Here is a 26644-nt window from a genome sequence, read left to right on the forward strand (position 1 = left end):
TGAAAAGTATTTATGACAAGCTCATAATCTTCTTCAAAAATTGAGAAAATTATTAAGTACTTTTGGAATACCATAAATACGTTGTTCCTCTCTTACATGAATGGTAAGTCTCAGCATGAATTTAATTAGTGGGACCCTCTATTCATGTGAGAGGAGAAAGTACACATTTATGATATTTTGGGAGTACACAATAATTTTCCCAAAGATTGAGTGAGAAATTCCGACTTCTTAGGCAAATAAAATAACCAGGTCATTTAAAACCAATATTGTAAATTGTGTGAAGAATGAAGTATCTAATAATACAAAAAATCCCACTCAGCCTTGTAATTATTGTAATTATTGCTTTCCCCTTTATTTAGCATTTTATTTGCTTTTGTCCTTAATGATATTCATATCAATTGTAATCACGACTAAGAAGCACTAATTTATTTTATTATTTTATTTTTTACTTTAACTTTAGGGTAAACTATATATTTGGTCCCTATCCTTTACAACATATTTCAATTTGGTCCTTAATCTTTTAATTGTGTCAATTTGGTCTCTAACCTTTCAATGTTGTGTCAATTTAGTCCCTGTTGTTATATCTTTGATGAAAATTGATAACATGTTAAAAGGCCAAAATAAAATTTTATTGTATTGTCACATCAATGAAAGCTAATTTTTTATTTTGGCTATTAGACGCGTTATCAATTTTCATCTAAAAATTAACAGTAAGGACTAAATTGACTCGGTACTGAAATGTTAAGAACCAAATTGACACAATTAAAAGGTTATGGACCAAATTAAAATATGGTGTATAGGATAGGGACCAAATACATAATTTACCCTTAACTTTATTAGTTATTTAAAAAGTTTTGTATCTCATATGAAACCTCCTAGTATTTTCAGAAAATGTTTATGATTTAAATCTCCCATTTCTATTGTAATTATCAAATTATTAAAAAAAAAAAAGAAGCAATTTGAGTCTATAAAATCGAATAAAAATGAGGAAGTCAAATCTTAAAAAAATAAAATAATTGTATTGATTATTCAATGACTACAAAGAGATGCGACGTAACAAATTGAATTGAATCAACGACCACACATATTTCTTTTTCTCATAAGTTAAATAACATGACATTTTAAAAGTTAAAATCAAAGAAAATAATATAATGGATTATTGATAATTTAATAATGTGATTTCAAATTTTTAGAACTCCCATGAAAATTGTAACACAGGACTTCGATTAAAAAGGTGGTACAATCCTATTGTAATATCAAAAATTTTCATACTTTGTGTTTGAATAGGATGATTACATATATTTGGAGGATTAATCAAGTGCTTGAAGATCTCTGGACATCATTGTTAGTTAAAAAAAATTTGTATAAGATAACATATTTTTGGTATTGTTAGTTTATTTTGCTTTATAAACAAATTTTAAAATTTTGCATCATTTCTAAGATCCAATTGTGTACGTATATGTGAAGATTATGTTTTAAGATTAATAAAACAAGCAATAGAACTTGCATGAAAATTGTGTGGGATCTGAGGACCAAGGAGTACTAAATCGAGGATTAATTTACCTAATCTAGGCCCAGAAGGGTAAACGAGCTCCTTGGACTTCGCCCATTCAAGGAGAGTAAGAGAATTAGTACAATTGGTATCTTGTGAAGGCCCAAAAGAAGGGGAAGAGATAACAGTGGGAAAAAGATGGTGGGAGGAAGTTTCCTGAAGGATATACCTCCTACCTCTGCATTCAATGCCCTACACCAACCTTATTAACTGTATTAATGTGGAAATGGCCACTGAACAGTAACTTTACAACTAACGGCTCTTTCTACCACCTTTAGCAGAGTCTTAATGGGACAAGTATCCTGAGAAATGCCTTGATACATACAGATAGAAGGTTGGGATGCATGAGAGAGTGATATAGGAGGAAAGGGAATCCCCCATAAAAAGGGGGGATGAACATTTTTTAGGACCAATAGAACATAAAAGAGAACAATGAATAGCCTGGTGTAAAACTTGAACTATAGTTATATATAAGAGATTGATCCTCGGACTTGCCCGAGGAGGTCATTATACCCAATTGCTGTTTAAATTATGTCTATCTGTTACTTTGGATCATTCGGCCTTAAACTTGGACGTAGTTTAAAGTTGCACTTGGATTAGTTTCTCACTCTCTTCAAAAAATTCTATTGTTTGGGATTGATTTGAAAGACAAGATACCACTGATCTAAGTGGGCTTGGACCTTTATTTTTTGAGTCCTTACAAATTTTTTTCAAAAAGGTGTGTAATTATAGAAAAATGGTTCCTTGAAACCCGTTAGTATATAGAGGAATGAGATTAAATTCAATAAGGATAGGGTGTAAACCCCTTAGTTTACACCAGCCAATAATGACATGCCACATCAGACCTTTACTTAAACTCATTGTAAAATCAATATATCCTAATACACCTAATAACATCTCAACAAACAAATAAACAAAACCTATTTCACGTTTCCCTAAAATCTCAATCCCTCTTCAACTCCTGCATCTCTAGTCAATCCTTGCCGGACCAATGTTTGTCGCTGCACTACATCACCGGACTTCCGTCCGCCACCACACTACCTCACCAGACCTAGGTGATTTGTTCTTGTTCTCAAAATTTTTTGGGTTTTGCTAAAATCTCAATCCCTCTCCAGGGACGATTTTTTTTTTTTTTTGGGACTCTAAACTAAAAAGACCATCTTCTCAAGTATGAGTTTCCAAATATTTTTATATTTAAATTTAGAACCCAAAAGCGGTCCCAATTGTTTCAAAGGCAGATTGGATACCTTGCACCCTAGAATCTGAGCCAATGATTCTGCTTCTAGTGGTTTTCGCAGATTTATTTTTAAAACAGAAATTGTATGATGATGCTAGTTACATGGTGTTCCAGATATGCTAATGGGATACTATATATAGTGATTGAAATTGTCGAGGCAATTGTTGCACTTTCCAGCATTATAGAGAGCATTTTTTATTTTTTATTTCCTTTTAATAACAAGTGATATTTAGTTCTTGACTTGTTGCACTTTCTGAGTTAGTTGCTATTATATGTGACCACTTCAGCTTATGTTCAGAGCTCGTAATTGTTCATATTAATGGTTATGGGCTTCTGTAAAACCCAAAAAAAAAAAAAATCGTCCTTGAAGAGGGATTGAGATTTTTTTAGCAAAACCCAAAAAATTTTGAGAACAAGAACAAATCACCTAGGTTCGGCGAGGTAATGCAGCGGTAGACGGAAGTCCAGTGAGGTAGTGCGGCGGCAAATGTTGGTCCGGCGAGGATTGGCTGGAGATGCAGGAGGTGAAGAGGGATTGAGGTTTTAGGGAAACATGAAATAGGTTTTGTTTATTTGTTTGTTGAGATGTTATTAGGTGTATTAGGATGTATTAATTTTACAATGAATTTAAGTAAAAGTCTGATGTGGCATGTCTTTATTGGCTGGTGTAAACCAAGGGGTTTACACCCCGTCCTTATTGAATTTAATCTCATAGAGGAATATAGTCACTAAAAATGACATCAATAACGCAATTTAAAAAAAAAAAAAAAATTCCATAATATCCATTTTTAAAGAAACATCAAAGCTTTAAATCCTTTCATAGAATTGAAAAAAATTATAACTAATGGGATCTACATTGTCCAATAAATCTTTCAAACAAAACCGATTCCCCATCCAAAGTAAGGATGAATGAGAAAGATAAAGATGAAGATAAACTGATAAAGCAAGTTCTAGACAATCCAACTCCATTTAGAAGAGTGAGAATTAGGGGCATGTGTTCGAAACATGCAATGTCACGTTAATGGTGAATGCACGCCCGGATGTGTACCTTCAATTTTCACCAAAACTCACTATATGACCCACATAATAGGATATGGTTAAAATCATGGAGTAATAGCCAATGGCCTATATAAGCAACAAATGTTGCTTGTGCCAAGGTATGAAAAAAAATCCCAAAAACAGTGTATACAACATATATAATTTGAAGGGTTAATTTAAGTAAGTACCAAATAAGTTTTTGTCGGCAACACAATAGTGTCACTCTGAATTTATGTGTAATCTTTTTACTACTGCAGGTTTTTTCAAAACTCATTTAGACATGTGAGTCATGTGACCGTTAATTCTTTGCATCATCAACTACATATTTTGATTTTTAAACTTTTTGGCAGCAATTATGTAATACAATAATTGGTTCCGTTTTTTAAAGCTTTGCGTGGCAAAATGTTTCAAATAATATTCTCTCGTGCCTTAATTCAAAAGACTATAAAACTTTTCACACTTCGTTGTCAAAATTTGCACTCACCCAAAAGAAGAAATATCAATAAAAATTCTAAGAAACATTCTTTGACCAAAACTAATTTCAAGAAACAACTAAACTAAAAGATTAAAGACATACCAGCACGTAAAGAAATTTATACGATAGTAGATTATGTCACTTATTCACGGCACGGACCCAGGTGGGCCCCAACTCGAGCCCCCAGGTCCAAAATATTTTTTTGTTTTAGTTATTATATATGTTATTTTTATAGTTAGGCTCCTTTCAAAATCATAGCCCTTTTTTCTCTATTAGTTTAGCTAGTCTCACCTAAATATCAACTATTCAACTTAAGAATTTAACAAAAACAATAAAAATATTCAGATGATTGTATTTTAGCAAAAAAAAAAAAAAACTATTTTACCACCAAAGAACCAAAAAATATAATATTTTATTAAGATTATATCTCTTCTTTCAATTAAAAAACTCAAATTCTCTCTCTTCTTTTATTATTTTAATAAGTTGTTTATATTATTTGAAATGAAGCGATTAAAAATAAACATTTAATATTGGGTGTATTGTAAAGTGAGGTAGTAAAATAGATAAAATACATTTCTGAGTGCTAAAAACTAAAATTTTTAGCACTACCATTGTAAATGCTCTAACTTAAAAAAAAAAAAAAATCCTAACTAGTCTAGTATTAAAAAAAACATTATTTTATTTTTGTTTTTATTTTTGTTGGTAAATAATTGCTTCTTAACGTATTTCGAAACAATGATTTTAAGTATTTATAATTTTTAAATACTATATGGATGCCTATTTGAAATTTTTTTTCTTTATACTCCAGCTCCTCTAGCTTAAAATCTTAAGTTCGTCCTTGCTTGTTCACTATTTGTCCACAAATCTACTAAAAAACCTTTACCTGTTTAAAATTATTTAGTTAGTTTAATAAATATATATTTTTATCATAGATTGACTAAAAAATTTTAAACAAGTGTAGTTCCTTTAATGAAATGGTAAACAAGTGACGTAGTCTAGTTTACTGCTAGAACTTTTTTCGGTCACGTGCAAGAAAGAAAAAAAAAGAAAAAAAAGAAAAACCACACAGTAACACACACGCGACAAAATAGTACTAGCAATTGGGACCTTTTCGCTAGTAGTAAAATCAGACGACAAAAAATCGCACATCATTCATTCATTCACTTACTCACTCCATTCATTCCCTCTCTCTCTTTCTCTCTCCATTTTTAATAATTATGCTAATCGTCATGACTACCATCACCAAGCCCACCTGAAATTCCATTTTTGCCCTCTACCACCACCACCAACACCGACCGTTTCATCCTTTACGGGTCCAAAACCACCACCGCCACCGCCGCCGTCGCGAAATCTATGTATAGCAAAATCACAATCCTAGGGTTTCTCTGTTCTGGATTGATTCTCGGCGCCGGATAAGGCCAATGCTGGTCTCCGGAATCTTAGGGTTTGAGATCGTGCTCTTAACCCTAATCTTCTTTGTCGGTGTGCTGATTCGCCACAAGTGGAAGGATGCGGAAGCGAAGAAGGAGGAGATCATGAGGCTTGTGGCTATGGCCTCCGAAGAGGCCGCCATGGCCGAGGTCCAAGCTACTGTTCAGTACGGACCCGTTTCAGTCGTAGGGCAATACCAGTGTGCTGTGTGCTATAGTCCCACCACTATGCGCTGCTCTCAGTGCAAGCTCGCTAGATACTGGTTCGTACTTTTGGAATTTTTGTTGTTAATTTTGGTAATTTGTGTTTGGTTGCTTGTATTGTACTCTTTTCACATTCCTTACTTTGATTGTTGAAGTGATTGAAAGGCAATGAAAGATTAGAACTTTAGGAAATGCTATGATTTTAGTAATGGAATCCTGTTTGTTGCATTATTTGACAAAGAATCTCTTCATTTTGAGATGGGTGTGGGTGATATTACCATTTAGGGATGGGACAAATACAATGCATACTGTCTAAGAAGTTAATTTGTTAGCAGTCTAGAGGGATAATATTCGTGAAGACATTGAATTACCGGTGCACATCGAGCATTCTTTACATGGGTTTAGAAATTCCTCGTCCAACCTTGTTTGTTATTGTGGGTTAGAAATGTGTTTCATTTGGGGTGAGCTTGAGGCTTATGCTTATGAGCTCCAGCCACTTATCTAATTACTGTGGTCATGATGGAATCAAGTTTTGTGATTGATGGTGCCGTTAAACTATCCTCTTCTTCAATCGGACTCGCAGTCTGTGTGATGAGGTGTTTGTTATTAATTTTTTTTAGTACTTTTCAAAAGAGGACAGAATTGTAGTAAGGGTAAATCATTAAGTACAGTCAAACTCATTTTGGGTATAAAGCTGTACCCAATGTTCTAGCTATATGTTAAGTCCACGCATTGTCACAAATCACATACAAGTACAATCAAGTGCACTAGTGTCTTATACCTATCAAAAAAAAAAGTTGCAGTAGTGTTTTACATAATATTCTGGTAGACACGAATCAGATACAAGTAGAATCAAGTGCACTAGTGTTTTTGATAATATTCTGGTGGATGCGTATGTTGAGGATGTAGCATTTACTATCCGAAAGGTCTATTTCATTTAGGAGTGTGAGATTGAAAACCAGCAAGAATTTAGGTACTTTCCTTGTGCTGTAATATTAGGTCAAATAACTCACTTGGGCTTTCTGAGGATGTATTTTCTTGACTATTGGAGATCCTCAGAACTTTGCTATCAACCCAAACCTAAGATTAGTGAAGACGGAGGGATGTCTTTTGTTGATGCATTTCTCTATCTTAGATTAACATTGTTTGGTAACTATTCTTACTCCTTAGATCATATTTCCACGTGGTCTTAGCATCTTTTTGTGCATTTGGAAGGAGAGTAGAGGGTATGAGGGAGAAGGAGAAGAGAGGGGAGAGTAGGGTTGTCCTTTCCTCTTGTTTGGATGTTTTAAAAATTAAGTTGGGGGGGGGGGGGATAGATATCCGCCTTTGTTTGAAGAAATGAAAAGACATCATATAAATTGACAGTCATACCTCTCTTTTTTATCCCCCTTTGTTTGAAGAAATGAAAAGACATCATATAAATTGACAATCATACCTCTCTTTTTTGTTCAATTTAATGAAATAGTTATAAATGGACAAAATAAAAATTTAATACAAGTGGAATCCCTCCCCTTCCAAACTCCCTCAACTTGGGGGAATTAAAAATGAGTGGTTTGGAGGGGTAAGAATGCCCCCAACTCTTTCCCCCTCCCTTTAAAAAACATCCAAGGTAAATTAAACCCCTTCATCTCCTTTCCCTCTATCCTTTCCTCCCCATCCATCCAAACATACTGTGTAATATACATTGTTGCTATGGAAACTGGAAACTTTAGCAGATTAAATTGGGCAGAATAAACTATTGATATTCCTGGGCCAAGATAGTCGGCAATGCCTCCTTATATTTTGGTTGGTCAATCTAATTTTATCACCGTACCAAACTAAAACAGTATAGAGTCGTAATTACATGCTTTCTTTCTTCAGAGAGCAGATGCTATTGTATTAATTGATTAATTTGATTTGCTTTGTGATTTATTTACCCACAATCAAATTTATATACTTTCTTGTTGCTTTTCTGTGATGCATGGGCTTTTGACAGTTGAGCGAAAAAGTTTACAAAGAGAAATGTGATGATATTGCTTAACTAAAAGTAATATCATCATGCATTCTTTGATGATGATATTGGATTTTGTTTTGGTGAATTTCTTCTGTCATTTCCATTTGAGCTGTTAGATGAATATTGATTATAATTAAATTCTTTGGTAATCTGGTTGTTTGATTATGCTTGATTACATTAGTGTTTTCCAAGGAATTGTGTTTGTGAACCAGCGTCTGTGGTTGTAAAGTTGTTTCTATATTCTTTTAGGGGATATTATTATTAAGGAAAATGAGTTTTATCTATTTACTTGGTTTAATGTTTATGTTTTTTGTCTTTTGTCTTTTTTTTTTTTTTTTTGGGTGTTGGGGAGGGGGGTCTTGGTTGTCTGGTAGGTGGGGTATAATTGTCAGCCCGAGGGAAACTATTATCTTTTTTTGACTTGTCAGACACATGCATGCGCGCACACACACACACACACATAAAATGATATGTAGTGGAAGTATGTTCTTGCAGAAGTTTTTCTTCTTTAATTTAAACTTAACAATGTTGTGATGGTTAGCATGGATCATTCAAACTGCTCAGATGGATCTCTATTCTTCTAAGATTTGTTAGCTACACATCACTGGCTCTTAAACTTTTCAATTGTATGGTGTAACTGTGGAATTTTAAAAAATAGCTCTATGTCAGGCTTTTGTGATCTCTTACTGTATGTTTCACTATTTGATTTTGGTTGTCTACTGGCTGTAAGTTTGTGTCTGTTATGATTATTATTATTATTATTATTTTGCCCCCTTGGGTACTGCTAGGATAGTTATTCACTTTCAAATTTGCCTATTTTTTTGGTTGTAGTTCTGGCAAGTGCCAGATTTTGCACTGGAGACAAGGTCACAAAGATGAATGTTGTCCTCCAATTGCCACCATACCGTTTGAAGAGGAAGGTGACTTTGATGGGAAATCAATATTGGAAAAACAGTCTGAAATTAATGGTAATAATTTTGGTATAGAAGAAGAAACTGAAATTTTTTCTGACGCTTCACTAATGATGGATGATGTTAATATTCTATGGTCTTCTGCAGATACCAAAGGACCACATTCTGGTTTCGCGTCTCCTAGTGCTTCATTGTCTGCTGGCTCCTCTCCATCTCGTGCTGGAAGTAAACGATCTATAGATTCCAGTCAGGTCATTAGGTCTGGCACTAATGATGAATTAGAGAAACCTCTTTCTGATGATGTTGCCACTGATATGGTTGGTACAACTGTTAGTTCTAATGAGATGGAACTAACTAAGGTGCTATCCACACGGTCTACTAATGTGGTAAATTATGTAGATAGTATTTCTTGTGCAAGTAAATCAAGTAAGAAGATATCTGGTCATATTGATGAAAGCGCTGACTTCAAATCACATTTTTCTAAGCCTGCTCCAGTTATAACTAATGATGTTAAGCCAAAAAATTTTGGCAATAGTAAGCCCACCACAGGATCCACTTCGGCTGGAAAATTAGCTGCAGATGCTTCTAAATTTAGGTGCTCACCATCGGGGTCGGATTCTGTAGCTGATGATGGGAAAGATGATTCTGAATTATTTAAGCGTAAAGAAGTGAAGTCTTTGTCTTCTAATGCTCCTAATGATCGTCCATCTTCAGCCATTGGAGGACAGTCAATTTCCCATCCCAAGTCTGCAAAAATTGAAGCTTATCATGCCTTACCTGCAAAAGTTGGTAGCATCCCAAGCTTGCCACAGAATGTTCGTAATGGCTTGAAAACATCTGTGCGAAAAGTTGTACAGCAGTTTAAAGCCTCCAAAGAGTCAAAGCCTAATCTTTTAGATCATGGCAACGAGATTGGTGGAAAGAACAATTGCAAGGTGGTTACAAAAATGATTTATTTATTCTTGATAGGATAATTGGTTTTTGCAAACAGTTTGGGAAATTTCCCTTAATCCAGTATATGGAAAGTCAAATGACTCCCCATGTATTTTAATTACATGACTCATTGAATCATTCAGGAAATCATATGATTATTAAATAGGTCATGTGATTAAAAGTAAACATGGATAATCATTTTGATCACCCCATGGTGGGACTCATGACTATCTGTCCTTTGATAGCTGCCTCAATATTTTCTGTGTTATTACTTGTATTGATTATTTTCCAAAAATTGGTTTTGTTTTGACAGATAGTCTTTCCATACGAACTTTTCACGAAACTTTACTGTGATGATAAGGTGGAACTACGTCCATTCGGCCTTACAAATTGTGGGAACAGGTAATAAACTTTACAGCTTTGGATTATAAGGCTGCTAAATTTATGTAGAAGAATAATATCTTTCTTGTATAATGTGTTATTATTATTATTGTTATTTTTTAAAATTCCATCCTATTTCCCCAATCACTTCATGTCTCCTTAATTTAAAATTTCATTGGTAAAAATAAATTACATGAAAAGAATACTGCGAGAATGACTCATGTGTCTGTAATATATGATGAACTAAGCTTATAATCTACTTCCTTATTATTGCCTTTAGGTTTCGTTTTGAAATCTTTATATAATTAACCATTTTATTTTTAATTTTATTGTATTGTTAGTATCATTTTAACAAAGGTCTACATTCTACTACCTTTTAGATATAGATAGTAGAGTTTAAACTGGAGAGATTGCCTATAAGGCAATGATAATACTTGGATACTCTCACCTACAACAGTACTGTTTTGTCTTTTGATGTCCTCATGTTCTCTCTTTTCTTTTTCTCCTTTTTTAAAATTCTCATCAATTTGCTTAGTAAGGTATATTACTTTCCTTGGGGAAATTTTTTATATAGCTCAGAGTTAAAATGGGTAAGAGGCAGGGGTGACTTTTATGTATCTCTAGGAGGCTGGGCATCTGGGAAGCACAGGTGTGGCTTTAGGGCCACTGCACCTGCACCTGACTTGCGTCGATGTGCTGATCTGCCACTTTTTTTTTTTTTTTTTTGGTTCTCAGATTGATTTGGGTTGATTCGCGCTGATTTGGGCCGATTTGGGCTGAAACTGGCCGAAATCCGCCGAAACTGGCTAAGAAACTACCTGAAACACATGTTAAAAAAATAAAAATAAAAATAAACTTGAGTTGATTTCTTATTTAGTTATTATCTTATTAAATATTTGTCAAATTATTTATAGGTTAAATAACTTAAATTGAAATTACTGAATTATTTGTAGTTATTATTGCACTTAAATTGGTATATGTTTACCATTATATGAAATTATATTTAATAATTTGTAAATAAAAATATATTTAATAATATATTAAAAAATGTATCCTGCTGCACCCGCACCTTACTTTTTCAAAAATTGCTGAGTCGCCGCACCGCCCCTGCACCCAAACCCGAATCTGCACCCATGCTTCCTAGCTGGGCATAAGCCTCAAAGCCTAAATTGTAATTATCATAATTTTGCCCAAAGCTATAGATAGTAAGTATGTTTTGGCTGTATGCTCCCTCTATACTTAGGTGACACCTTTCTTCTTTTTATAATATATTTTTTATTACTTATAAAAAAAAGGTAAGTATGTTATGGCTACAATTGAACAGCAGTTATATATACGTAAAGATACTAGCTAAAAAAAGGGGTAAAGAAGAGTTGTCATCTAATTACCCATATCCATATTCTCTCACTTCTGCTTCCGCTGCTAGTGCTGTTCTTTCTGCCTCTTCTCAGTGTGGAGTTTTATGCTGTCGTTTTCTATTCCATGCAATGTATAATAAGAACACAGAAACATCCTTTGCTTCTTTCTCTCTCTGAATATCTGTGCTGTTACTTCTGAAAGCATTTTATTTTTATTCATTAATACTTTTTCTAACTATAAACTTTTCTTTTTTGCAGCTGTTATGCTAATGCTGTGCTCCAATGCTTGGCATATACTCGGCCTCTTACTACTTATCTTCTTCAAGGGCTTCATTCTAAATCATGCAAGTTTCTCTTCATGATCTACTGTGGGCTTATGACTTGTTCAATTATTAGGACTTTGTAGTTATCAAAAAAAACTATTAGGATAATGTGCATAATGTCTCTCTCATTATACAATGTTTGTCTCTTTCCCAGGCCGAAAGAAGGGATGGTGTTTTATTTGTGAGTTTGAATGTCTAATTCAGAAGGCAAAAGAAGGCTATTCCCCGTTGTCTCCCATTGGGATACTATCCAAAATACATAAAATTGGAAGTCATCTTGGACATGGGAGGGAAGAAGATGCCCATGAATTTTTGAGGTTAGCCAAGTTAAAAACTTGACCAGTTGTATTTATAAATTTTAATGTGAGAGTCTATCTTTTTTTCCTTTTTTCTGCTCCTCAAATGCGTACCACATGATCAGTTACTAAGATGACAGGTATGCTGTTGATACAATGCAATCTGTCTGCCTTAAGGGAGCTGGGGCTGAGGGTCCAGTGGCACAAGAAACAACTTTAGTTGGCCTGACTTTTGGGGGTTACCTTCGATCTAAGGTTCTTCCTTATTTTGATATTTCACATAGGCTCATGCACTTAAATAATTGATTGTCTTCTTACTATAGTACAAGTCATTCTGGTGTTGGTAATAATTCCTGTTTTGAACTGCCATGACTGGGATTCTCAGATAAAGTGCATGAAGTGCTTTGCCAAATCTGAGCAATATGAGCGGATGATGGATCTTACTGTTGAGATAGATGGGGACATTGGAACTCTTGAAGAGGCTCTTGCTCAATTTACAGCTACTGAAATCTTGGACCGAGAGAACAAGTACTATTGCGGCAGGTTGGTTCATGTGCGCGCATTTGGATCAAATGCTCATAATGCTCACTTTTATTTTAACAAGAAAAGTCCTGTAGTGTCTTCTGCTCAGTTTATCTTTGTACTGATTATGCTTTCACACACTGATTAGAGTACTTATTTTTCCTGTAACAAGAGAACTCCTGTATTGCCTTATTTGCCTTGTTAGACCTTTTATCGCCATTCCCAACACCAATATTGTGGTCTGCAACTGTGGTTTATTTTCTCCCTTTTCTTTTGGTTTCTTCTTTGGTTGGAGGTTGAAGATGTTGGAGTGAGGAAGTTGGTTTTTTTTTGCTAGATGGTCAGGCACATTATTTTATTTTCTATGGCCAACACCTTTGTTTGAGTTTTTGTTTTCCAGGTAGTTTAGAAGCTTTTATGGAGACTTATAAAATGTTTTTATAGGATGCCAATGAGCTCTAGCTGAGATAACACCTCCTCACTTTGTAAGAGCAAGGTGGAGGGTTAGGTTGTTGGTTCAGACCTCATGTGATTGTTATCCTCTCTCTCTCTTTCTTTTTCTTTTTGGGGTGTGGGTGGGGTGGGGTAATTACACTGTTAGAACATCATATTAAGTTTTGAACTTGAGACCAATAACTAGAACAAACTGAGCCAAACTTGTTCGTTATGGTTTCTGTAATTTAATCTATGTCACACTTTTTAGCAATTGATTATGAGTTGTGAAGAGTGAAGCTTAGATTTATGTCAATAATTTGAACCATCTTTGTAACTTAGTTTTAAAATATTTTTTCTTTTCTCTATTTTCTGGTTGAATCCTCTGATTATGTGCATTAATTTTATTTATAAGTTTGATCATTTGACTTCTTTTTACTGGTTTAATCTAGATGTAAATCTTATGAGAGGGCCAAAAAGAAGTTGACAATATTGGAGGCGCCAAATATTTTAACGATTGTGTTGAAGCGATTTCGAGTAAGTTTGTGATTATTAATTTCTTTTTGGTACTTCATGCTATTTTTAGTTCTAATGTTTTTTCTTCAATCCCTTGCAGTCTGGTAACTTTGAGAAGTTAAACAAATCAATTCAGTTTCCTGAGGTCCTCAACATGGCCCCGTATATAAGTGGAATAAATGATAATTCTCCTTTGTACAGTCTTTATGCAGTAGTGGTTCATTTGGATATCATGGATGCTGCATATTCGGGTCACTATGTGTGTTATGTAAAGAATTTCAATGGGGAGTGGTTCAGGATAGATGATAGCACAGTAAGTTCTCTGTCTATTTTTAGTATCAATACATATATTATCAAGTTGGGTTCCTGACTTTTTCTTTTATATATGCTTCTTCTTTGAATCTCTCTCTTCTTTTGGGTTCGGCGAAATGAGGGACCTTAAGTTCTATTGAACCGAGGGGTTTTCAGAGCTTTCTGGATTTTAACTGCCAAAATCTGTTTGCATCTCAGATGAAAGAGGCAATCTATCATTATGTTCTGTATTGAAATCTTTGTTGCTGATGTTCATTCCATAACGTACGAATATGCTTACATTTTTCCATCTTGTGGATCATTCTTTTGGATGAGAACTTCATAGACAGTTGTGTCTGTGGGTAATTGTGTTTTTATGGGTGCTTTAGTTAATGCATGTATTCTTGATTATAATATCTAATGCTAGATGATGTTTAGAATGACTGGCTTGAGTTTCTTAATTTTAGACCGATTGGGCACCATTTTTTTATGTAGGTGGAACCTGTGGAATTGGAGAGGGTCTTGTTAGAGGGGGCGTACATGCTTCTCTACGCTAGGTAACATGTCTGTGGAGCACAACTTGAATATTTTTATTTTTTATTTTTCTTTCAGAATAGACATCATTTTCAAAATGTTACACTATTATTTTATTACTAGGCGCTATCCACGAGTGTGTAAAGGCAGAAGTTTAAAGACACAGTCGGTAACACATCAGAAGCCTGCGAGACACAACAATCAATCATTCCAACCAGACGATTGGAGAATCCATTCGATGCAAAGAATTTCTGCTATTGATTCATCGAGCGAGAGTTCCTCCCTTTTCAGCTGCTCAGACGCAAGCTCTTGCAGCACAGCAAGCATCAAAGACTCTGCCAGCACAGGAGACTTGTCTGATTACATATTTGGTGAAGTGGGACCCAGTTGGTATAACAACTATGGGCTCTCATCAGACTCGGTTCCATCTTCCTCCTATGAAGACTTCGATGCAGATCCAGAAGTGGACAATTACGATTGGAGGCAAGCATCCCGACGGAACGGCTTGAATGGGGATGGAAACTCTGCAATTTTGTATACTGACACAACTAGACACCGTAGAAAGTCTTGCAGCCAGTTAGGTTGTAGTAGTACTAGTAGGGACACTGACTTTGGGCAATTTGCCTTTGCTAACCCTTCTGTTGTAAATTCTGGTGTACCATTGAGAAGAGCAAGTGGTGATAGATCAGCTCAAACGTTTTATTGAGGTTTGAGTTGTGAGATGAAAGTAAGCGTTGTCATTTATGTTATTAAGGAAAAAAAAAATATCAATCATTAATTCTTAGCTCCCCATTCCCTGTTCTCCAAGTCTTTGATCTTTACTTTTTCTTTCTCTCTCTGTATATATATATTTACCTTTTTTTTTGGCTTGAATTTTTAATTTGTCAGGTCTCCTCTTACAAGAGAGGTGGGATAATTTACTTAAAAATATTTTTCTTGAATCATAACTTATCATATTAACAAATATCTACTGTGAAATTTTTTTTTTGAAAAATAGGATTAAGAATGAGAGGTATGTAATTATATATGGGAAAAAAGAAACAATACGGAAAAGATAGAGGGAAAAAGAATAAAAAAAATAAAAATTTGTGAAACTGGTGGGTCGTCAAGTAAGTCATTTTTGTAGCCGATAATAAATAATAATCAAACCCAAATACAAATACAAATACAAATACAAAGAAAAGAAGTGAGAAAACAGAAACAAATGCCACTACTATCAATTTCATCAATAACAGCACCCAGTTATTATTACCAGTACCAGAAGTTAAACCACCGTATCTCCGCCTCACTGGTGGCTCTGGTCGGAGCAAAGAGAGCGATGGTGACTGCGAGCAGTAGTAGCAAGGGTGCAGGTGCGTTCACGACCATCAAAGAGAGAGTAAGCTTCGAGAAGGAAATAAAGAAGAGCAAATTCATCGCCATCGCTGGCCCTATCTCCGACGAGCAATCCGCCTTCTCTTTCCTTTCCCAGGTTCTCCTTTCCTTTCCTTCCAACCCATTTTGACCAATTGCCCAGTTATAATAATAACAATAACATTACTTTACTGGTATGGTAATGGTATGCCGCGATTCCTATGTTGCTTCTTTTCTAATACTACCACCTTTGATTCATTTATGATGATGCTCTTTATTACTCATCTTTTTGAATGCTTCATAGAATAAGCTTGAATATTTTGATTGATTTTTAGGTCCGAGATCCTCGTGCTACTCACAACTGCTGGGCGTACAAGGTACTACATTATTTTATCATATGCAATTTACTTTGCTAATAATAATAAGCCTAATTGGGTTAAGCTTCTCAGAACAATAACAACAACGACAAACACGTCTTCGCTTCAAAAAAAAAAAAAAAAACTAAGCCTTTGTCTCAAATTTTTGGTGGTTGGCTATGGATCCTTAACAGTTTACCTTGTCTTGTTACCTTATAGTATTTTGTAGGAGGAAGGCAGTTTGATAGTGAAATCTTTTATTTTTCACTTTCACATGAGTGATCCCTCCTCACCCTGTGGGTTTATAAACTTGTTCGTGTTCTTTCTAGTGCAAACTTGTGGGGACCTTGATGAGGGTTTCAGCCCTCAACATTAGACTTATAGTTTTTATGTCCTCAGAATGAGTGTGGAAGCATCGTTCAAAGTCGGAAAAAATTGGGAGGAATAAGTTTAAGCTTTATTTGATAAGTTTCTATGGTCACATTTTTTTTTTTTGATAAATAAATAATACTTCATTGAATAAAAGAAAGATAATACAAGGAACCAAAGCACACAGGCAGTATGCTAAAGACAGCAGCAATAAAAACTACAATGCATGAAAATTACAATAATCAATCAAATCAACCAGAGAAACAAAAGTGAAAACACCTGAAGCATTTGTCCACTCAAATAAGGTGTGGAAAAAAGATAGCTTCAAGTCACGGGTTGATCTCTCACTTCCTTCAAAAGAATAAGCATTCCTTTCTCGCCAAATACCCTGCATAAGACAATGAGGGATCGTAGTCATAGCCCAGATTACCACAGATCTATGCCTGTTGAACTTACCAGGTATCTAGAAGTTCTTTAAACCCACTTGGCATCACCCACTGAACCCTGAATAATGAAAACACCATGTTCCACAACTCTCTAGCTATAGGGTAATGCATAAGTGAATGATCAATAGTCTCCCCATCTCTCCTGCACATGCAACACCAGTCAACCACAACAACTCTACGCCTCAAATTATCAGTAGTTAAAATCCTCCCCAAGGCAGCTGTCCAAAGGAAGAAACTAACCTTTGTTGGAAATTTACCAAACGGTTTTCCAAGGGAAAGAGAGTTGGGTAGTAGACTCCCTAACAATTTCCTATTCAGACCTTTGATTTTTCTGGAATCTAAACAGCATAGACTTCCATGCAGAAGATGATGGGAGTCCATTAAAGAAGGTCGTCTTTGACATGGTTTTCTCAATTTAGTTCCATGTTGTTCTCTTCTGCACCTCAGGTTGGAGATCAATATCGGTCTAATGATGATGGTGAACCGTCAGGTACAGCTGGCAAGCCAATACATTCTGCTATTCTTTCTTCCGAAATAGATAGAGTTATGGTGGTTGTGATCAGGTAAGCATTTCCATGACTTTTTCCCGAGTACATATTGTTATGTTGAGTTCTCATGTGTGGATTCTCAGCTTCAAATTAGTTGTGTTATATACAAAAGCTTAGGTTGGTTATATTTTGTTGCACATCTTGTTTTTGCTCCTTCAATTAAATACCAGGTATTTTGGAGGCATCAAACTAGGCACTGGAGGATTGGTCAGGGCCTATGGAGGAGTTACATCAGAGTGCCTAAGAAATGCCCCAACTTGTGTTGTGAAATCTAAGGTATTGGATTTCTTTTGGGGTTTTTTTGCGTCTTTACTTATGAGTTATGATTGCCGCTGCATGCTGTTCCACTTAATTAAAAAAGTATGTGAAGATAATTACATATATGTCATGGAAATTTGTTAGTTAATTTTGAGGCTATTTATCATTGGGAAAGGAAATTTCTTCAGATAAATAATTGGAATGAATATGATTGCAGGTTCCAATGGGTGTGGAGGTTCCATTTGATCTTTTGGGCATTCTATACCATCAGGTGATCTGAGATCATATTACTTAGTTTTCTATGCCGTCGCATGGTTTGAATTATGTATATGACAAAACTGATCTGGAAAGAAAAGGTTTCTCTTTGCTTCTTTTAAGGACATTTTTGGTTGCTATTGATCTTCATGATAAGTCTTTGTCAATGAAATAGTTATACCTTGAAAAAATGTTAGCAGAACATTTTGATAATATCTCTGTTACTCCAAGTTCTTTTGACTGCCCTCCTTCTTCTATCTCTTTTCTTATTTTACCATCTATTATGACCGGGATAATTGAAAGATAACTTAGTCGATTTGAGGTGACTAACTTCATGAACTTTAGAGGGAGAATATACTTTTTGGGTTATCTTCTGCTTGCTTCATTCATATTCCTCTACGTACATAAATACTAATGAGGAGATAGCCTTATCACAACCACCTCCCAAAACATAGGATCCAAATCCTATTTGAATTTAAATACAATGCAACTCCTGTTTAAATTTAAATACAATTTGAAATGAATGCAATGCTAATCCGCTAATCTCCTGCATGATTTTATTTGAATTCAACTTAAGAACTTTATTTTAACCTGAACCGATCCTTGTCTTGTGTTGTTTGAATTCTGGACATAACATTCACTGTTACAAACCATGTGATTATGAACTCTTAGAACGGAAGTTTTGCTAGATTACCTTCTCTAATATGAGCCACCATTATGATCACATTTTTCTTTCAAGCTTGTCTAACAAGGAGGACTGTTGACGTGGGTTCAATTTGTGGCTTGAATTGCCACTGAAGCCCACGAGGCCCATTGCTTGTAAGTCAGTCAAGTATGACCGAATACAACTAGGAATGTAAGTCCTAGTGTTGCCGACCTATGACATATATAAATATATATATATTAGGTTTGTGTTCTACGGAATAGAGAGATCAAGAATTCTATTAACCTAGTAAGTGCAGCCGCATAAGAGAAAATAGAGAAAAAAAGAGGCAGTCAGCTTCTATTCTTATTGTTTCTATGAGAGAGTGCTAGGGTGTAATTGGGATTTGGGTTTTTTGAGAGTGTTCTTGTGCACTATTGTATCTCCCTATTTTTATAGTGAAATTTCTCCGTCGTCGTTGTGGAGGTAGGCAGTTTGCCGAACCACGTAAATTGGTGAATTGATGTTGATAAAATTCTTTTGAGTTAAGGCATAAGTACATTTATGTACTTAAATCTGTTAAAAGGAACAGATGTAAAATGCTATGGTAAATGAAGTCCTTTATTATTATTTATTTATTTATTTTTTGTGGTAAGTATCAGATGCTTTTTTTTTGGTTGTTGATAAGTTATCAGATGCTTTTCCTTGGTGAAACCTTTTTTTTTTGGTATGGCAATATATGGCATAAATGGAGAGTAGAGACCTTGCATCTTTGAAAAGTTAAACTTAATGTTTGCGTACTCATATCTTGTGCTTGGTATTTACAGTTACAATCTTTTCAAATTGAAGACATCAAACAGGATTATGATACTGGTAAAGATGGCATCAGCATGGTCACTTTCAAAGTTGATTTTGACCGGGCTGAGAAGTTGGAGGAGGCTGTCAAAGCCAATTGTAGCCGAGATTTGGTGTTTTATAAACACTGAGAGACTTGGCCATGTCTTATATGTGGGTGCGGACATTGTGAACATTATTGAACCTGTCATCAAGGCAGCACTTTCAGGAGCTGGTATGTTCAACCCTTTTTCTCCTGCCTTGCTCCAATGATGTGCAAAATATGTCAGCAGATTTGCAGATAAGCCTGCCATTGGTTAATTTATTGTTTGAGGGAAATTCATAGAAGAATTAATTACAGGTAGATGTTTAAGATAAATTTTGAATTATTCTTGAGAGGTGGTGGCGATCTGAAAATTTAAGAACTGTATATATGATCTTCATTTCATACAGATACCCTGTTTCTAATTTTACTGACGTTGTTGTAAATTTGTTTACTCTGTGCACTGTGCTGATCTTTATGCTGTTCAGCACATTGGTGCCTTCCTACATCTGTGAAAGGAATTATAAAGTAAAAAGAGAGCAGAGAAACCTCACTTTTAAGTTGATTTATGATTTGAATTAGTATTCTCTGTAACCTGAGATTGGTTGACCAATTTGTACTTCTTTATTTTTTTTCCTATGTCATTTTCAATGTGAGGAACGCTATATTTTGAATGTTTGTTTTAATATTATCTATTAGTAGCTTAATGTTTGATTTAATTAATGAATAATTTCCATAAAAAAAGCAAAGTGTAGCATGTTGGCTCATTGCATTGTAGGAAGGATAGAAGCATGATCCTGAGTTTGGTTGAATTTAGAGTTGGTTTTATAGTTTGTACTAAATAATGTCTCCCCCACCCCCATGATCATCTTCTGTGGCTACCATAGGTAATTACCATTATTTTTGATATCTTCGATTTTTTTTTTGGGGGGGGGGGGGGGGGTGTTGTGGGGAGGGGAGAACCCTCAGGGAGAAGGGGTGGGGGTCTTTGCTCATTTGTTTTGTTTAATTTTGTATTTTGTGGCCTTCATAATTTTAAGTTTGGGAAGTTAAAAAGTCAACATTTCGAGTAAAATAACCAACTTATCTAATATTTTGAGGACTAGATGACAATATCACAAGTGATTCGGTTATTTATTTTAGGTAGGGGGAAAGAGAAATACGACTCTTTACAATCTCTACCAAGTATACTTAGGCTAACTTGAGACATTCTAGATAGTAGCAACAAGCCAGGATCAAAGGACTCTGTATGGCTGCCACATTCAAGGGTCATTTATTTATTGTTGGAGGAAAGGCAGAACCGTAGCATCAAAAGGGCTAGTTTTCAGTTTGATGGGGGTGTGATGAGGCATGAATAATCGGTGGTTCAGATCAACCTCTGCCAATTTTTTTTTAGTCTTATGGAGGAGATTGAAGCACCATTGGCAAAATTGTTTTTGATGGAATGGAGGGGATTTGAGGCATGTTTGGCAAAGATGGACTAGCAGAAAGTGGGTGTTGGTTGCTTGGAAGTGGCAGCCATGTGGACTTTGGTGGAGTTGATTCTAATTGAATTGGGATCATAGGTATGTGGTTGATTTTTCTTTTTTTTGCTTACATCAGGTCGGGTAGGGGGGATTTGAACACATACTATTATCCTTGGGAGAATTGGGTAATGCCATTGAGGTACAATATTCTTGGTGGATATGTGGTAGGTTAGCAACTGAGTCAATGTGTATTTAGGCACTGTTGGCCGGGGCAGGAGTTGGTTGCTTGGTAAAAGTGACTTTGGATGAGTTGGGTGTGTTGGGAACGGGATGGCAGGCAATTGTGGCAATGTAGTTTTTACCTGTGTTTGCTAAGAGGGTATTTGGGATGAGAGCTTGGCAATAGTGGCATCTTGGGGCTTTGGTAGAGAATATTGAGTCAGCATCCCTGGCAAAGGAAGAAACTGTAGCCGGGGAGGCGAAGTGGCCTTGGGCAGAGATAGTATTGTCTGACGTATCAGTGCTGTGGTCGTGTCCAAAAGTTTTTCAAGCTGTTTAGGCTCGTATTAGTGCTTGAGAATGGCAATGCTAAAACAATAAATCTATGACCACAACCCATCTCACACCTATTTTCACACCATTTCCACGTGTCATTACATCATCACTTTTGACCCCAAAAAACACCTTTAATAATTAGTACCTCATATTTTCTTTTCTTTTTTTCCCCTCTAACCTGACCGGACTCTCTCTCTCTCTCTGATGATGATGAATAAATGTTAGTGAATGGGAGAAGAATGAGATGGGTTCCGTGACCCATTAGAGAACCCATCTCATTCTTCTCCCATTCACTAACATTTATTCTTCATCATCACACACAGAGAGAGAGAGAGAGAGAGAGAGAGAGAGAGAGGCCCCTTTGGGGACGCATCCATAAAATATTAAATTTAGATAGGACCATAACTGTAACAAATTACAAACCATAGGATCGTTTTTCCATCACTAAGATCGACAATAGAACAGCCTTTTGCAAGCTGATACGACTAACTAAAAAACAATAGAAGAGCCTTTTACAATTTGGTACAAGTAAAGAATGCATGAATCATGATGCATGAAAAATGAAGCCCTGTAAGACTAACAAATATATATGGACTTGCTAGTGTCTAGCCTGTAAACAAACTCAAATAAGAACCATGCAGGTTCTATTATTTACGAAGACTCCAAGGCATTGAACCATTAAAAAAAAAGGCTAGGCGAAAGATGAATATAAATGTTACGGGTCCAGCATTAGTGGCTCAATTTGAAGGGGGTGTAAAGAGGGAAAAAAGTGTTGGGATAGTGGTTGGGGTGGGCATTGGAGTAGATGGGAGCGGAGGTAATGTTGCCTAGGAAACCGTTGGGATGGTAGGCAAAGATGAAACTTGTGCACTTGGTAATGGTGGCAATGTGAACTAGGGGACATTTGGTTGGTTGGCAGTGTTGGTAACGGATCGGCAGATAATAATAGCAATGTGGCTTTTGGCAGATATGAAAATTGGGTGCTAGGCAATGGTGGCAATGTGGGATTTGGCAGAGTTGGCGTGGTAGGCAACGTGGCTTTATGTAGTGTTGGTATTGTCGGTAACGGAGGCAATGTTGCCTTGGGCAGAGAAAATTGTAGGCAGTGGCATTGTTGCGGGTGGAGCAGCTGGTGTGCCCAAAAGGTGACGAGCTGCTAGACTTATATTGGTGCTTGAGAGTGACAATGCTATCATTAAAGTGTTAGTATATGAGTTGTGCTTGTGTTTAGTGGCTAGTTCCACTGGACACGTTGAGATGCGGACACATGTCCGTATCTTAGCGTGTCCAGTTATGTGTCCGTATCTTAGCGTGTCCAGTGGAACTGATCACTGGATAGAAGTCTTTCCCTTAGTATATAATAGTAACATGTCCGTATCTTAGCGTGTCCAGTGGAACTGATCACTGGATAGAAGCCTTTCCCTTAGTATATAATAGTAATAGGTGATCACACCATAATATGATGCATCTTCACCTATATAATAACACCCACTTGGTGGATAGTGTTGCTTCACCAACCAATAGCATAATTAATTAAGCGTTAGAGTTAGTTATTTACAGAAATAGTGTGTTCTTTAGATAAGATGCAACTCTTGGTAAATAGACACATTTCTTCCCTAGAGACACGAGGATTCTATAAATACTAAGATTCCTCGTTCATGGGTGATCCCTTACCATACACAATAAGGAACTAACACAGAGGTGGGAGGAAACAATGATTAGAAAATCCCAGGGATTGATAGAAGTTTTTCGGATCTGGTTCGCTTGAAGAGTTGGGCCTATTGGGTAGATGTTTTTCTTATTGAAGAAACCATTCCATAGGAGTATTTACAGTGGGTAAAGTGTTGAACAATCATGAGGATCTGAGTAGCCAATACGTGTTTAATGGGATGTGGTTGGAGGAATTGTGAACAAGCTTTATTTAGAAAAAGGTAATAACTAGTTGCTAGTGCGCACACATTATTGCACACAAAGTACATGAACATAAGTTCCTTTTTTTTGTTATATATTTTGTGTGCAATATTAGGTGTGAAATAAACACCACTCTTTAGTAAAACATACATGGAAACAAACCTATTTCATTATGACTTATGGTATAAAATTTTTATTTATTTATATTTTTTTGAGATAGACATTTCTTGTGGATTGTGGTTACAGTGTTGCACCAATGATCAAATATTACTTCTACGGGAAATTGCTCTTTGCATTCAAATTGATAAAAATTGAATGCTTCTACAGTTCACAACACATTTTCATGTTTGCTATGATGTTATCAACTAGTCATTTATCCATCCCCATTAATATCTTCCTCGTCATCATCACATGGACCAATATTGCGTTAAAATGGGAGGTTTTACACCCTAATTATTCGTTTTAGTTTAATTTAAGTGGTTTATGCAACCATTCCTTATCTTGAGTTTCCTTTTGAGCCAGAAGAAGCGGTTTGATAAGATAGTATATGCTAAGAGAAGCTCCACACTAACAAAGAAATTGTATACATAATCATTTAGGCAAATCATAAGAATGACACTCAAAAGATAATGAGTCTGGAATAATGGAAAATAAAACATCATAATCTCTGATACAAGCAAATACACATGAACCTACTCATGCAGGTAAAATCACTCGAATAAAAAATTAAATGCATGCATTGAAAAAATGCTTCAAGCTAGTAATACAAAGAACCATCCCAAGATGAATGGAAAAGTGGGGCATGTCAAGGACTAGTGGTTCTCATTGAAGGGAAGTGGGAGAAGAAGGTTGGAGTTGTCATCGGAGGGTGTCAACTCGGGAATTGTGGGGATGGCTGGGAATTTTGGAATTGGCAAAAGATGGTATCTGGGTGCTTGGCAATTGTGGCAATGTGGTTTGATCAGGTAGTGTCATTGGCAATGTGGGCTTTGGCAGAGTTGGTTGAGTTTGCAGAGTTGGCAATGCTGGTGTGTCCAAAATGTGGCGCGCTGCAAGGCTTGTGGTTGCTAGTGATCATGCTAGGACCAAAGACAGGAGGAAACAATAATTAGAAAACGCCATGGTTTGATGAAAATTTCTCAAACTTAGGGAAGCAATATAGAAAGAGAGTGAGAGATAGGAAAATGAGATTTCTATATTTTCATTCTACAATGGTATTTATAGCTTTGAATCAAACATATTGTTAGTTCAATAAATAACAAAAGAAAATGTTAACAAGTACCGTATGGTGCTTATTAAGATTTTTCTATATGGGTCTCACTTAGAAAAAAGAAAAAAAACTATCTAAAAAACTGTCAAAAAAGATAAAAAACTATCAAAAACTGCCCAAAAAAACTGTTGTTACTGCCAAAAGCTACCAAAAAAATTGTTGTTAACGGATATTTTGCGGTGCCGTTAACACAACCCAATGACAAATTGGGATGGGTTAGGAGACTAATTCCTGTAAAAAAAAGCCCCAGATTCGAGGGCGGAGACACGTGTCGAGAGGGCGATGGATGTGATTTTGCGGGCCACATCGAGCTGTTCGAAAGGATCGGAGGGCAGAATTTGCAAGACCTCCCCGGGAAGATCGTAGTTTGAGGAGGAGGAGCCACGCCCACCAACATCCGACTCATTCGCTAACATTTTCCAAATTCCAACTTTTGTTTTTGTTTATTCTAATTTTTTTTTTTTTGGGATTTTTTTTTTTAATTTTTAAATTTGGGACTGTGATGAGGTACAGTATTATATAATAATAAATGTTATTATATAGTACTGTGTATTGGTAGGAACATTTTGTTTGTTTTTTTAATGTGATGGACATGGTGGGAGAATAATATGTGTGGTTTTTTTTTTTTTTTTGAAATATAATATGTGTGGTTTTGGAAAAGGTTTGTGATTTCTGAATGGATAGGACATGGACACAAGAGACAAAACAGCACCAGTGGTGTGGAAATGACTTGCAATCCTCTTTTCTTGTCTTCTTTGAACTTCTTGTTGTTGGGTTAATTATATTAAAATTTATAAAACTTATATTAAATTTTTTTTTTAATAGGTGGTGAACCTACTACTAAAAATTACTTTTTTTATTTACCATAAAAAATATTGTGAGAATATTCAACTGCTTTAATTGGAATCGTGCCATCAACAAAATATATATATATATATATATATATATGTATGTGTCATCTAAATTTTGTTTATAAATCAATTTGAAAACCATTGAAAAAAAATTGTCAAAAAGTGCGTTCTATTTCTAATTCTATAAATATATAAAACATATACTATAAGTGTAAATGAATGAGTTAAGTAATCTTTTTGGGATTAACACTTTGTTATTGTTAATTTATGTAACTTTAAAGAAAGATCTTTTTTTTTTTTTTAAATTGTTAAGAAATTTAGACTCCGGTTGATAAAATTAATAAGTTTTAAACTCAAGTTGTTAATTAGATTTATTATGAATAAATCTTGTTAAAACAAACTAACATCAATATCATGCATAACGGAATAGTAAATAAGACAATATATGATGACTCAGGAAAACCAATGAAACAAACTAATTTCACAGTAAAAAACCTGAGGAAAAACCTTCCCAAAAAGCAATTGTAAAGAGAAGTTTCAGATCTAGTACAAAATCTTTATCCCTAGACTCTACAATCCTCGTAGATAAACTTACAATAGAAACCTTCTACCACTTCAAAACCTCTAAACTCTTCAATATATAAATACCATCCTTTTGCACAAATCCTAGTACGTAACTAATCAATGATGCACGGCTCCTAGTACGTGACTAACTTTAGCAACTTGAAGATGTTGTTGGCTGCAAAGTTATTCACTTCATCAACAATAAAGATCAAGAAGCACTTTGTTACAAAACTCTAAGGCGCAAAGAAGCAGTAGCTTCTTTCAAAGAGAATAAGGCACTCAATCACTTTTTGCATGTGTTCTCCTTATATTCTCTTATGTGACAGCCTCTATAATAAGCCTTATAGATGTTTAGGATTGTGAGAAAAGAAACCCTATACAAATACATAAGCATGGGTCAAAAATCAGATTTGGAAATTCTGATTTTGTAGATCTCCATAGATATTTCTGTCGAGCAGCTATTGAGACCTCGATAGATATATCTAAGACTGAG

At 35.4% G+C, this 26644-nt stretch overlaps 2 protein-coding genes across 3 annotated transcripts; both read left to right on the forward strand.

The window, feature by feature from the left end:
* Window positions 1-5443: 5443 nt before the first annotated feature.
* On the forward strand, window positions 5444-15236 carry LOC115973084 (ubiquitin carboxyl-terminal hydrolase 17-like). Its single transcript, XM_031093325.1, has 12 exons — window positions 5444-5995; window positions 8764-8900; window positions 8991-9778; window positions 10090-10178; window positions 11774-11859; window positions 11993-12155; window positions 12275-12389; window positions 12520-12677; window positions 13541-13625; window positions 13705-13917; window positions 14391-14452; window positions 14553-15236. Exons 1-12 carry the CDS (start codon window positions 5724-5726, stop codon window positions 15133-15135), a joined length of 2751 nt encoding a protein of 916 aa, XP_030949185.1. The 5' UTR covers window positions 5444-5723; the 3' UTR covers window positions 15136-15236.
* A 311-nt stretch (window positions 15237-15547) lies between these two features.
* LOC115973076 (IMPACT family member in pol 5'region-like) lies at window positions 15548-20115 on the forward strand. Of its 2 annotated transcripts, none has more exons than XM_031093316.1 (6): window positions 15548-15900; window positions 16118-16159; window positions 17401-17516; window positions 17672-17777; window positions 17977-18030; window positions 19507-20115. In XM_031093316.1, exons 1-6 carry the CDS (start codon window positions 15634-15636, stop codon window positions 19762-19764), a joined length of 843 nt encoding a protein of 280 aa, XP_030949176.1. In that variant the 5' UTR covers window positions 15548-15633; the 3' UTR covers window positions 19765-20115. The 2 variants fall into 2 exon arrangements, with proteins under 2 accessions (XP_030949176.1, XP_030949177.1); XM_031093317.1 differs by having other exon boundaries at window positions 15555-15900; window positions 19485-19769.
* The last annotated feature ends 6529 nt before the right edge of the window (window positions 20116-26644 follow it).

This window comes from Quercus lobata, unplaced genomic scaffold (assembly GCF_001633185.2).
Source record: "Quercus lobata isolate SW786 unplaced genomic scaffold, ValleyOak3.0 Primary Assembly Scq3eQI_1865, whole genome shotgun sequence".
Classification (NCBI taxonomy): Eukaryota; Viridiplantae; Streptophyta; class Magnoliopsida; order Fagales; family Fagaceae; genus Quercus; species Quercus lobata.